General features: G+C 36.9%; 1 protein-coding gene across 1 annotated transcript in view; it reads right to left on the bottom strand.

The window, feature by feature from the left end:
- Positions 1-5,361: 5,361 nt before the first annotated feature.
- Positions 5,362-14,774, bottom strand: part of LOC128983214 (glycoprotein 3-alpha-L-fucosyltransferase A-like) — a 60,341-nt gene continuing 50,928 nt past the window's right edge. Inside the window, exons 7-10 of the mRNA XM_054402426.1 lie at positions 13,130-13,274; positions 7,982-8,121; positions 7,671-7,868; positions 5,362-6,157 (exon numbers count right to left, since the gene is read on the bottom strand). Coding sequence (XP_054258401.1) covers positions 6,055-6,157; positions 7,671-7,868; positions 7,982-8,121; positions 13,130-13,274 — 586 coding nt within the window. The 3' untranslated portion in view covers positions 5,362-6,054. The remainder of the gene's footprint in view (positions 6,158-7,670; positions 7,869-7,981; positions 8,122-13,129; positions 13,275-14,774) is intronic.

Below are 14,774 nucleotides of genomic sequence, written 5' to 3'. Positions count from 1 at the left end.
GAATCACTTGACAGCAGGTAATTTCACTAGTACACGTGATAAGAGAAGTTTTAGGCCAGGCCCCCCTCCCTTAAACATTTTTTGGGTCTAAATATACAAAATTTATAATTTGAAATAACTGAAATGAGTTTTAATCAAACAGTATCTAATGACATTTTATTTTTCATACTTCAATATCACGAAATATTGTCAACGCCATGCCAAGTTTTTGTTTGTTTGGATGTGAATTCTTGATGCGATTTGATTTAACGTTAAGTATGGCAACTCACATTTCTAACTTATATACATTTTTGTGCAAAAAATTGGCTGCCTCTGTAATATATTATACTTTTACCATTATTTTAAAAACCTAAAGCTAAAACTACCGACAGTGGCTGTGTGAAAACAGCAAACGCAAGCTAACCTACCTAACCTCGACTTGTTCCAGTGACTTCAGTTTCCTGCTGTCAGATGGACAGACACTGCAGTCAGTCAATGATACCATCGATTATACAGGGGAGACATCACAGATTAAAGAGTAGACCTACTCTTTTTAATCAATGATAATATATAATCAATAGTTTTACCAATTCGGTTGGATTTAATTACCTGGAACTAGATTATTCGTTTTCCCAAAGTTGCAATATTCATTACACTCTTTGTAATATTTGAATGGTCATAATGCAATACAAAAATAATTAAAACTAGTGGCCTGTATGACCCTGTAAACTAGGGGCCATGGCCCCTAGTTTAGACTACAATAAAAAAACATATATAAAAATACCCCCACCGCAGCAAACCTGCAGACTAAGCGAATTTCCATTTGCCTGATTGGATATACACTAAAATGTCTACTTAAAAATATAAAATTTATTTCATATTTAAATAGAATTAGTTTATCAAGTACTTAGGTTTGCTGCATCAGGGAGGGTAAAACTTTTTTTTTGTAAAATGTTAATACTTAGTAATAAATAAAAACATTTTCCAAATTTGATCAAAATGTGTTCATAAACAAGCAAACTACAACAGTTTACTTGTTCTCCATAAGAATAACATGGGAATTTAAAATTTAAATTTTTTTGAATTTTCTCCGTAACCATTAGGCGCATAATAACACTTCAATATACTAAATTATTTGTTTTTTTAATCTCTACAAAATGGTTTGGAAAGAAATTGCTAAATTTTATGTTTTTTGAGTCAAAAATGGGAAAAACCTATTTTTACCCCATAAAACCCCCCGTAAACCCCCGTTCTCAAAGACGGATCATGCTGGTTCGCGAACTCGTTCAAGTTTATCCCGCCTTACACCTTCATACCAAATTTTATCAAAATCGGGCAAAAATTACTCAAGTTATCGTGCGGATGGACACACTTATATATATATATATATATATATATATATATATCTAATATATAAAATTTTCGTGTCACAGTGTTTGTCTGCAAACTCCTCCGGAACGACTTCACCGATCGTTATGAAATTTGGTGTGTAAATTCTGTAGGTATGCGAATCGGACGTAAACTATTTCCCGTTTCGAAATTCTTAAAAGGGCTCCGCCCCAGTGGCTCTGGAGTTTCCCATGTTAACCTTATGAGAAATGGAATTAATGAATCTTAACAGCTGTTTCAATTAAACAAGTTGGTTCTGTTCTATGATGTTCAATAGCATTAAAGTTACAAGGATTACCAACAGGGTGCAGCACTATTATTTCTTTTACATTTATGACAACAGCTAATTTGCAACCAAAAGGTGAGTGAGCGTAGCGAACGAGCTTCAACCCAAAGGTGAGTGAGCGTAGCGAACGAACTTCAACCTGGAGGCGAGTTAGCGTAGCGATCGAGCTAACCTGAAGGCAAGTGAGCGCAGCGAACGAGCTCCAACCCAAAGGTGAGTGAGCGTAGCAAACGAGCTCCAACCCAAAGGTTAGTGAGCGTAGCGAACGAGCTCCAACCGAAAGGTGAGTGAGCGTAGCGAACGAACTTCAACCAGGACGTGATTGAGCGAAGCGAACGAGATCATCTTGAAAATTAAACGTAACGGTACTTTCTTTCCATCGGTCTGTCTTAGGGGAAACCTATAACTTAGGCGATACGAAGTTCGCCGGGTCAGCTAGTATCTATATATAGATATATATATACATATATAAAAATTTGAACGAATGGTGTTTTTGGCCTCTGGGGACATCAAAATGAAAAAGTAAATCGGTCCCAGGCCTAGGTCTTACCATGAGACCTACGGTAATAGCTACTTCCCTATAGGGAAATTCGCTAAAACAAATATTCGAAATATGTTTTTAAAATTATCAATTTTATGTTACTTAAAATTAACAGTGTTTCTTGTTTTATATCTTGGTTTTCCTTCCGTTTGAGTCGTATATTAGTTCCTTCTGATGTGACAATGAAATACAATTGTAAAATAATGATTAAATCAATAACACAACATATTAACAAATGGAAACGTGCACACGGTTTGGCCTGAGCCCGGAGAACGAAGAATCAGAGCTGAAATCATACAGCCAAACATTGCACATCTTTTCTAGTTTTAAATTGAAGATTTGTTTTGTAATCTTACGAAATCTGTTATAGTTTCCATTTTGAGAACCAAATGTAAAGGTTAAAATTATTATGAAGGCAACTCCCCATTTCGTGGTAGTAAGTCAGAAATATATCTATGAATTTGTCCCTGAATTTTAAAACAGTAAGGCCCCATTTCCCGGAATATCTTTTTGTGTAGCGGAAAGTGATGCAAAAGCCATTGCACTGTTGTGTTGCCTTATGTTTTTTTTTTTATGAAGTTCGAATCAAGTAAAAACAGTTCTTTTAGTTTGTCATTTACTTGTAGTTGTGGCAACATGCGTTGAAATGTCCATTTGTGGCCTCCTCTACAAAGTGAAATGCGCCACAATGCATGCAAGTGCTTTAAGAGGACCTAGATTGTGAGAAACAACACTCAACTCATTTTCCAGCGTTTATTTAAAGACGGGTTGTAAAACAGCTTCTGGATTTCTTTCACAGTTAGGCCCTACATGACATCCTATTTGCATTTCTTAAGTCTGGCCCTACATGACATCCTCTTTTGCATTTCTTAAGTCTGTTGAATTCCTGGACACACTTCCACATCTTGCAGGTCTTCCCCTACCCTGTCTAGTTACTTCACTCATTATAAAAACGGAAAACAAAAAAATAAACACAATTCATTTTAAAACATTATTTACCAACATTGACTTTCGGAATAAATGTAAACATTGCAAATAAATAAGTAACAGCTGACAGAATGCAGACGTTTTTCAGTCGCCATGCATTTCTTATGGTGGATATTTTACGTTATATCTCGTTTTCTGGTAACTTTATGGGAATTCTGCTATTTTTCCCGAGTCCCTGGGGTCAAGACCTTTAATTTAAGACCCCTCCCACTTTTCTGCGACTTACCAGACGTCCAAAATTTTCTGGTAAAAATTTGGTCTTACAGAATTATATATATAGATAGATGACTAAATAATATTTACATTGTGAATATTTGAAAATTGTTTTTTTGTTTGTTCAATTTAAGATATTTTTACATTAGGCTATTACAAATAAAACAATCATTTAACGATTTAAATCAATTATGTTATTGCCCTTTTTCGGGTCACGCTTGCCCTTTTAGAACCAAGATGTTTTTATTTTTGTGCAGACCCAGTCAAAACCGATAGATAATGAACAAAATTGAATGGATCTTTTTTGTCCTAAAGCCTGGATTTTTTTTTCGCATTACTTTAAGCTACACCTAGGGGTTGCGGCATTATCACTACAATAAAATTGAATGGATTGGGATTAGTTTGCAAGGAATTACTGTAACTACATTCTGGACACTGTTATTAAGTGTCATTATAATATAGCTTCTGCGTGTTTAAAGGTTCAAAATTATTCAGGGGAGGCTGGATCCGCCCCTGGGCCTAAATAAATGCAGCATATAAATAAAAACATGCAGCAGTAAAATAAATCATATTGTGTTCTCTGGATCTTGCTTTGTTCTTAACATCTAGCAGGTGTAAAGAAAACATGACAAAGTGATGTTTTTTATTAAATTTTGAATAACAGCTTATGTACTGCAATTAGAAGATGCCAATTAGAACATTATCACATTTTATAAATGTTACAGTGTTTGGTTCACAAAGAAATGTTTGCTTGTAGGTTGAGAATATCACTTCAAATTTATTATACAGTACAACCTCGCTAATCCGTCACCTACAGGACCATGGGCGTCCATCCATATGGGCAAGAGCTTTGAGACCCTATAAGGGTGACCATACAGGCTGAGAATTCCAGGAAGTTTGCATAAATCTATTGAATCCAGGAACTATGCGAGAATTTTGAACTCGCACTAGGAAAACCTATTTTAGTCTTTGGTTTGGTGAATTTGCGATCGTCATCCATGGACACGGCAAATTTGTAAACACCTTCCAAGGTCTTGGCAAAATCAAGAACATGTTCCGCAGTAACGGCAAGATCAAGAACATCTTCCGCGGACACGGCAAGATCAAAAACATCTTCGGCGGTTGCGGCAAAATAAAGAACATCTTCCGAGGTCACGGTAAGATTGAGAACCTTGTCCTCGGTCACGGTAAGGTCGAGAACGTTTTCCGCGGTCACAGCCAGATCGACAACATCTTCTGTGGTCACAGAAAGATAGATAAATAACTTCCGTGGTTATGGCAAATTTAGAACACCTTCAGTAGTAACGGCAAGATTGAGAACATATTACGCGGCCACAGCTAAATCAAAACAAATGGAAGAAATTCAAATCACATGTCTTTATTTAAACCGTGGGGTGAGGGTGAAAATGTAGAAGTCTGTACATTGCATATTTTTTGTAGAGTTTTCGACTGCGAACATGAAATTTGTTGACAGAACTCCTCTGTGGTGTCTCAATTTTGTTAGTTTATGGCTCATTTGAAAGATCTCATTGAGCAAGTGTCAGTTAAGGTCTGACCTTTTGGTTTACATTATGATTAGCTAGATTTTTTAACTGCACCCATTTTTACAATTAGTTATAACCAAACAATTATCTTATATCTTTAGCTTTGATATAGTTTTTCAGCAATGTGCGAGAAACAATAAAAACAAGCCAACTTAAATGTTCCTCAACCACATAGTAACAAAAATTAAACAGCACATGTGTAGTAGTTGTTAACAAGATTCTCTTTAAATGTGTGGCTTGCAAGGTGAAGGGGCGTAAGTACACAGGCTTATCATATGTACTCACGTCCCTTTGTCTTACAAGCGTCGAATGGTATTGCTGAATATCAATACTGACTGCATAGATCTAGCCGGACATCTGACAATTACAACAAAATGTTGGAATGAAACAAGGTAACTAAACTAAAATAAAACAATACAATGTTCTATCCTTAAAAAATTTACTTTTATAGTACCTGATACAGAGATCACACTTGCCTACAAAACATAATTAATTATCATTCATTATTGCACTTATCACAATCATTATCATGTAGTAAGACTAGTAAAAGATATACATATTTACAATATCACAATATAAAAAATATGCTAACGGTTCTAACTACAAAATACATATCTGCTAGGGCCAAGGCACATTTTATTATGTTATGGTATTTTTATAATGCAGTAGTTGTTAAGCTACGGTAACATTACACCTTTAAATTGAATTAAAGTACATTAACACATTAGAATTCAATTAACTTCTTGAAACATATTTAATTATTTTGACTGAAAATTTTTTAAGTATCAATAAATGATTTAACTGCTAAAGAAATAGAAATATTCATACCTAATATAATTTGATAAATTATATCCTTGGTCATATGTGAAAAGCTAAACAAATAATTTGTGGATTTGATTTCTTACATTCTTGAGAAAAATTATTCAGATTCAGATTTAAATAAAGTCAAATTACGATAGTTCTTATTCTGTAGTCTTTGGTAGGGTTGTATTCCTTGGACAGAATAATTTGTTATGCCTTTGGAATGTGAAAATAGAAGAGTATTATATACATTGTAGAAGTGAAGCAACCTAATATAAAGTTAGAAGATGGTTTGGACTAGTTTATACCACTGGTCAAGAAGTACATTCTCCCTCAGGGTTCCACCATAGGTTGATGTCTTCTATCATCAAATCTGGCAAGTTGTTGTGATGCAATAAGGCACACAGGCGGCAATACCTGAAACAAATAGATATATATATAGTCCTGTAATCACAGCTACTTGGAGGTCAAGAATTAATTGTGGATATTTATATGCATGATCTGTGGATGAAATACTCCCTAAGGTAGATTAATGTCCGCACTAGTGAGTTCTATGTAGGGCCGATTAACCAAATAGGGAAGTGTCTAGTGCGCGAGGCAATTGGATTTTTTATTTGGGGCGCCAAAATATTAGAAAATAAACAAAAAATTGGCTACGCACCTGACGATGGAGTCATCTCCGAAACGGCCGTAGTGAAATACTACCCCTGATTGCGTTGACGGTAAGAACCATAGATATATTTATTATATTTTCACGCAATCTGCCACACTCAAGAATATAAAAAATTGGCAGTAGCATGTGCATGCGATCGCAGTAAACATGAGGACATCACTATATCGTCCCCCGTGGTCGTTTGGACATAGTAATTGCCTCCCACGATTGCGGAAAAATGTGAATCATCTCCTGCGGTCTTTTGGAGATCATCGTCTTCATTGAATTAGGCAAAATTATGATCTTTTCCCTCGGTCATGTGGACATTATCATTGTCTTGCGTGATTGCGGCATAATTCTGATCATGCTTTGCGTATTGTGTCTCCCGCGGTCCTGTAGACATCGTAATCGTCTCCCCCGATTGTGGTAAAATGTTAATCATATCCCGCAGTCAGGTGGAGACCGAGATCATTATCGACTTCCGCGATCACAGAAAAATTCTTCCTATTTCCCGCAGTCGTGTGGACATAATCATCGTCTTCACTGATCGCGGCAATATTCTGATTATCCCTCGCGGCGGTATGTGTGTGTAGACATATTATCATCTCCCGCGGTCACAGAAACGTCAGTTGTCATGCACGATCGAGGAAAATTTAAAATTCCAGGTAGAAATACAAAATTCACGCATAATTCCCAGGTTTCCCAATCAATGGACACCCTGTTATATATATTGCATAGGGGCGCTACTATTAGTTGTGCCTAGGGCGCTGGCAGGGTCAAAAACGGGCCTGGTTCTACAACTATCCGCACTACTATCCTGATAATTAGACCAATTTGTAAATAACAAGGCAAAATTTTGGTTTGTATTCCACTATAAACTGTTGGTCCTTTAGTTGTCATTGGCTGCATGCCTATTAATTAACCTAACAGTCCTGTCTAAGGAACATGTCGGTCTTATTTAGTAACAAGACTACAAGATGAGCCACTCATCCTACACTAATCTTCATTCATACTTGGCTTAAAAACACCACAAAATCAATATGTGTGTATGTTGTGGTATGTAGGTTGTAAAATACCTACATTCGTATGGTCGCCATTTCAATTAAAAGTATTATAGTATTAAATAATGTGGCTCATTATTGAAATCATCAATTCCAAACTTGTATCCATGAACCCCAATACATATAACAATCTCTTTCAAACCCTACCCGAGCAAACGGTATTGTTCAGGGCATATTGATTTCGTTCTTATATTTCCCCTGATCTTGATGAGTTTACCATGACTTGACAAAGAGCCCAGTCCCCTGCCAGCTGAGGTATTTGTTGAAGACCGCATCATCCTTGTATATATTGTCCAAGTGCCAGGCTAGGTCACGGGCTGATGGGAAGTCATCTGTGTGGATGAAGGATCCCTCAGGCACCAGCTGTTCATAGACACTCCTGGCTGGCCACATAACTACTGGCACTGTGTTGGCTCTGGAACCATCATCAACTTTATCATAATCTTAAATGTGATATATACTGTAAAAAACAATTCTAAATTGTTGACAATTTTATTTTACATATAAATAATATAAGTGTATACTTACTGTAGAGCTAGATAGAACATGTCAGGTATGGTATTGTTACACATGGTAGTGTCCAAGACCAGTGTAACACGGTATTTGTCTCTCAACAGCTTCAGACAGATGTCCCAGCGGCCCTGAGGGCATTGGTCCACCACCTCCATCTGTCAACAACGTAGAAACGTGAACAATACTTAGATTCTTATTACTTAATTTCTACTAGTTGTATTACTTTGAGGTATGGGAGTAAAATGTTTAACAATTCCAACTCAAATTACTAAAGCAATTAACTATGTTAACAGATTGATGGATTGACAATACTAAAAATTAAGAACCTGATTGTACCATTGTAATAAACCTTAGGTTTTACAAGCAAAACTGAATATAACAATCAAACAAAAAAAATAAACAAATCTGACTAATAAGAATGTCAGCTGACATTTTGTACAGTACTTAAAATATCACCACAACCATCCTGGATGAAAAGCTAACTAACAGTAAATAGGTTTGTGCAAACACCTTATAATTGAAAAACTTTAATTGCGTATGTACATTAAAGAAAAAGTTTGTCATTATATACTTTAAGAAAGTTTCTCTGGAGATTTATGCAAGTTTTAGAGGGACTTAGTATATGCAGTGGCAAATCCAGCTAGGGCGAGCCCACCCCCCTCCCCCTCGGACATAAAAAATTTGTAACTATCGGGTAGGTTTAACATGTAATAATGTTGGGCCTGGCCCTCACTCTTACCAAATAATTAATTAACTGCCAGAAATTGACAAATTTATGTGTTTTCTCCCTCGTAACTTACTTAATCCTGCAAGTAGATTCCACTTTAGTACTTTTATTTAGAGGAAGCAGTCACATTCGACTGAATAAAGGACATTTTTAATTGCCTACTCATGAATGTGTTGTACTAGATCCATTACAGTCCATATGAACTAGATTGAATTCAGTGTGACCGTAAACTAATATACTAAGCTTTATTCCATAACCTGTCTTAAGATTACAGTTTAGTTGTATAATCAATGGTTCTGGCATTGACTTAACGTACGTATGAAGGCCTAATCTTCATCCTATTGTAAATTTTGAAGCTCGTTTTGAGTGTGTTCCATAATTGATTTACATACAGTGTGTAAATTAAGTATTGAAACAAATCTGAATTTTTTAAACCGAAATAGATAGAAATTTTCTGTTTGTGGAGTTAATTCTTAACAAAGGTTCCGCAATTTTTACACAAATTTAAAAAAAATTTTAAACCCCCTAACAGGGTAGTGGGTAGGGGGTGACTTATTTTTTTCAAATAGCAACCCCTATTAAGTGACACCTCATTTTGTAGGGCTTGTCAAAAGAAACACAATGACGCAAACCCGAGGTGAATATCCCCTAGCCAAAATGGCAGGTATTCTAATATGGGTGCTTTTTCACATAAATCAAATTTGGAATACCCGCCATTTAGGCTAGGTATGAAATATATACCTTGGATCTGTGCCATTGTATTTCTTTTGACAAACCCTTCAAAATGAGGGGTCACTCAATAGGGGTTGTTATTAAAAATAATAAATCACCCCCACCCCCTCTGTTAAAGGGGTTAAAAAATATTGTTGAAGTAAAAAATTGCGGAACCTATGTTAACAATCAATTCCACAAACTTTTCTATTTCTATCTATTTTGGTTTTAAAAATACAGATTTGTTTCCATATTTGTGAAATTGGTGCTTTTTCATATACAGTAAATCAAATTTTGGATACCTGCCATTTTGGCTAGGGGTGAGATATCCATCTCGGGTTCGCGTAATTGTGTTTCTTTTGACAAAACCTTCAAAATGAGGGGTAACTCAATAGGGGTTGCTATTCGAAAAAAAATAAGTCACCCCCTACCCCCTACCCTGTTAGGGGGGTAAAAAAATATTTTTGATGTAAAAAATTACGGAACCTTTGTTAACAATCAACGCCACAAACAGAATATTTCTATCTATTTCGGTTAAAAAAATACAGATTTGTTTCAATACTTGTAGTCAATGGTTTCATATTAGTGAGGTTTGAGAGTGTTGTCTAAATGATTTTTCTCAATTCCTTTTTAGGGGATATTTATATGATTTGTGCTTTATTCTTTGGTCAAAATACCACAGGCTAAGTAATGGTTTTGTAATACTGTAGATCGTTATAGTTGGTTAAGAGTTTAAATAGGTTAAAAATAAAAGGGAACAAATGATAATCAATAAATTGCACTCTACATATACCGGTAGGATCTACATCCAATCTAGATGACTACATGTAACCTTAAAATTGTCTTCAACATCTCCCGCGGTCGCTTAGACAACGCTATCCTCTCTTTATCGCCAAGACTCGTTATCGTTTCCTGCGATCCGGACAAACCCTGAACACCTACCAAGGTTGCAATTTGCAAAGATATATAATTATTGTGTTTCGTGATCGCGGCAAAATCTTCACGTACCCTGCGATCGTGGTGATTATTGTCTTCCATGATCGTGGCGACATTATTGCAAAACAACCAATAAACTGAAACGTTTTTCACCAATTCAAGTTTTTTACAAATACCAATTAACCGAACCCAACTTCAAAAATGGGTTTTATTTTGAACCCTCATAAAGTTCCCCTCAGATAAATCTATGGCAAAATGTTGTCCACACAATGTGTAAAAGTTTAAGTACGCTCCCCCCCCCCCCCCCTTCAACAAAGTCCTGGATCCGCCTCTGAGTATATGGATTCTAAGTAGTCCACAGACTGGCGCATGAGGCTGTAGTACAGGGTTCGGCAAAAAGATCTGACAGTTTTAAAATGTAAACAACTCATAGGTTTAAAGTGATTAAAAGTGTTTCATTGCATATTACAAATTGGTATTAATGGATATTTATAAAAATAACAAAAAACGGCGGATCCGATCCGTCTACGATATGAAAACTTCGTTTTTAAAATTATGTCCGTATTGGGCCATGCATTCTTCCAATCTAGCACTTAAACTGTTAAGCACTTTCCCTTAGATTGCAGGAGAAAGGTTGGCTATTTCTTGGTGTATGGCTTCCTTCAGGTCATCCAATGTGCAGGATTTATTTGACTTGCACTTGACTCCCCACATGGTACTTCAGAGTCCGTCAAACCTGAGTTGCTTAATGAACTTCAGCATCCTGTCTATGAGCTCCTCCTGAGGAAGGTGTCTACCCCTTGTCATTGCACCAAGAGTACTGTCCCTTACCTCATTCAGAGCTGTGCAGTCGTAGAGTAGGTGATCAGCAGTCTCCTCTGATTGGCCACATTTCCTACACGCAGTGTCACCATTGTGGATCCTCAAGCGATGCAGGTGCAATTTCAGGAAGCCATGTCCAGTGACCATTCCTGTGATCTGTCTGAGTTGCCTCCTGTCTAAACGTAGAGCATTGGAGGCGACCGTCTGGGAAGGGGAGAAGAGGGTGAGCTTACTTACCCTATGGTGCTGAAGCCTAACCCATCTTTTCCTGTGTTCCTCCTGAGCCCATGACATAACTGAGTGACATGCATGCCCATGAGAGATTCCACAGAAAGGCTGTTGTCCCATGAAGTCTGAGGCTGACGCAACATTTTGCTAGCCTGTCCTTCATGCAGTTCTACTGGATGTTTTTATGACCAATATATAAAATTATGTTTATTCACATAATCATTTAAATGAAATTGCACTTCATCACTCATGTTGAAAATGTGTTGCGATTTGCATAATAACTGGGCTTCAACTGTTACACAATAGCCATTTTGTATTGATGAAAGTGCAGATTGTACCATAATATTCTTCTTTCCGAGTGGTCAGACATGTTCAGAGCTGCAACTTGTTTACTTGCAGGCCACCGAGGACTAGCTTCCCTCACTCTCTTGACGTAATCTGACGTCCGGGCTGACCTTGGCCGGCCTGTTGATTTTGTTTTAATTCTGAACCCGTAGCTCTAAAGTTACCCACCCACAGCAAAATGGTGTATCGAGGTGGGACTTTTTTTCTTGGACCCACATTGTAACGCCTACGGAACTGTCACTAAATAGCTACACAGGAATCGCCGATTTAAAAAATGCTTCCACAACAAATGCGCGGTGCCCACCCGTCCACAGCTCCATGGCTACAAAAAACATGTCCACACATAGGCTCTGGAACGCTCCAATTCCCACCACCCTCCACCACTCACACGCTCGACAGGGCGGTCGTAGAAAACCCTCAGACCATTTTTCATTTTGCCACTCCCTGTACAAGCATTTAAGTGGAAAGTAAGTTGAGCTGAAAGTTAACTGGCTCTTAAGGATGAAATGAATCAGATAAACTTCTTTTGGATTTAGTGTCAACTTCGGAAATTTTGAATTTTTTATTTTACTGAGTTGTATTACGTTCTTGACTTAAAATACTCAGTAAAACATTTTTGGCCTGAGAAGACATTAGGGATTATAAAATAAGACTTGTTATCGAGTTTTGCAATAACATTTAATTAAATGTAATATAAAGGTATTTGAAAATGACATTTGATATCTAGGGTGGCTTGTTTTTGGGGGTCTTCTTTATTGAAGTTTCACTGTAATTAATTCAAATTAAGGTTTTTAAACCTAAAAATACTGAAGCTATTGTTTTTAGTTTGACTTTTAACACTATTGGCTCTTTGTAGTAGTTGATGTGCCCAAAATTTGGGACGCATGCACCAGTTAGGTTTATTTTATCTTATTAGAGAATAATTAAAATACTGTAGACTGTGTTACCACAGTATAATAATGTGTGGTTCAGTATCAGCAGCTTTTAGCTATTGATCAAACTGGACATTCCATTTCCATATTAAAATTGTAGGCTACCCAGTTTCAGAATAAAAATGTATAATTGAAGTCAAGTAGAGTCACAAATAGAACGTTCTGCAGTCAGAGACTAACTTCTATTGCATAACTATGTTAATATACATAAAGTACTTATGTTGAATGGGCCAGCCTCTAGACTGAGCCACAACTTTTAAACCTTAACATCTTTTATGTCACACTATATTGTCAAAATTTAAAGGAGAAAATATAATTGTCATGTTATTATGCTCTTGTGAGAAGCTTACTTAACTATTAAGAAATGAAGTAATAAAACGGTTACATCCGGACAAAGTAAAAGAGTTAACATTTACTTCAGTATCTACCTAGGCGTCTAGCATGTACATGTACGTTTCCTACCTGAGTACAGGACGGGTGGCTGCTGAAGGTGTCCACCAAGGTGTAATGAGACAGGAGGGATATGTAACGGTAAGCTCGGCTTCTCACATCACACGATGACGGGAACCATGCAGCAGCCTCAAGCAACTTGTGGCCGACCTTATTTCTAAACATGTGTATCATGCACCAATAAGAAACTCCAAAAACATACAAGTTAAATACTACAAGTTAAATATCATGTGTTAGTTCCTGGCGTATGTTCAGACCTGGGGAAATTTGGAGCTTAAGGCCAATAATCTAGTCAGCCCACATACAAAGTGGGGCCTGTGTATGCTAACGCTTACCACTAGTTTTTCAGAGCTAAACCTGAGATTTAATAAATGAAAAATATGATAGCTGTCAGTAAATTAAAGGTGTCTGTCGAGCTTGTCATAGCTAAGTGAGCTAGTTCAAACCTGAGACCAGCACAGTGACCAGTGGCGGTTCTAGGACCTTGTCAAGGAGGGGGCCACCGGGGGGTTTGGAGCACCCCCCAACAAAGTAGGAGGGTCTTGGAGTCGTCCCCCGAAAAAATTTGGAATTTTCAAAGCCATTTGGTGACTTTCTAAAGCCATTTTTAACCCCTAAAACAGTGCCCAATTGTCCATAAACTCCCATTTCACCTGTTGTTTGTCATGAGCAAGTAGACATTTAAAAAATGTAACTATGACGATTGCATTCATGAATTTCAAAACACACCGTAGACTACGGCCATATCCTCCTAAAAGCCGTTTGGTGACTTTCTAAAGCCGTTTTTAACGTCTAGAACTGTGTGCAAAACCTCCTATTCTCGCATTTATTTGTCATGAACAAGTAGACATTTTTAAAACTTACTATTACGATTGCATTCATAAATCTCAAAACATATTGTAGGCTACGGCCATATATACTCCTAAAAAATGTTTACTGACTTTCTAAAGCCATTATTAATTTCTGTATCTGTGTCCAACTGTCCAAAAACCTCTCATTTCACCTGTTATTTGTCATGAGGAAGTAGACATTTTAAAAATTAAACTATGACGAACTTGCATTCATGACTTTCAAAACATGTAGTTTACGAAGCCATATCTCCTAAAAGCCATTTGGTGACTTTATAAAGCCATTTTTAACGTCTAGAACTGTGTGCAATTGTCCAAAAACCTCCCCTCTGTTATATGTCAGACAAACAAGTAGACACATTTTTTAACCTTACGTTTTTCTCCATTTCATAGATCTGTCACAATATGTATAGTATCAAATTCAGTAATATCATTGATATAGTCAATGAGGCTACTGGTGCTACCGCTGATGACTGATGCCTATATAAATAAGTACTTAGCAGACAATTTGACAACTAGGAACATGAAATCAGCTTTTCCCCGTCATTTAATTTTATTTTTCCAGGGTCCAAGGGGGGGGGGCTCTTTAGCTCCTGTAGTGTCCACTGACAGTGGCTCTTGACTTTATCCACTACTAGTCAAGCTGGTTCCCACCCATGAATCACGATTATAGGCCTACTGTTGTCATAGTAGCAGTAGGTAGTTGAAAACAATGTGGAGGAAATTTGACACTTACGCCAAGTTGATTCAGAAGGTTCTGTGGGAAGGGGGTAAATTTCTTGATCTTAAACTCTAGTTTAAATAATGTG

The sequence above is a fragment of the Macrosteles quadrilineatus genome, unplaced genomic scaffold (assembly GCF_028750875.1).
Source record: "Macrosteles quadrilineatus isolate MER2022 unplaced genomic scaffold, UCM_ALF_1.0 Scaffold_1__1_contigs__length_201487025, whole genome shotgun sequence".
Lineage (NCBI taxonomy): Eukaryota > Metazoa > Arthropoda > Insecta > Hemiptera > Cicadellidae > Macrosteles > Macrosteles quadrilineatus.
This window is presented reverse-complemented; position numbering and strand designations above follow the sequence as displayed.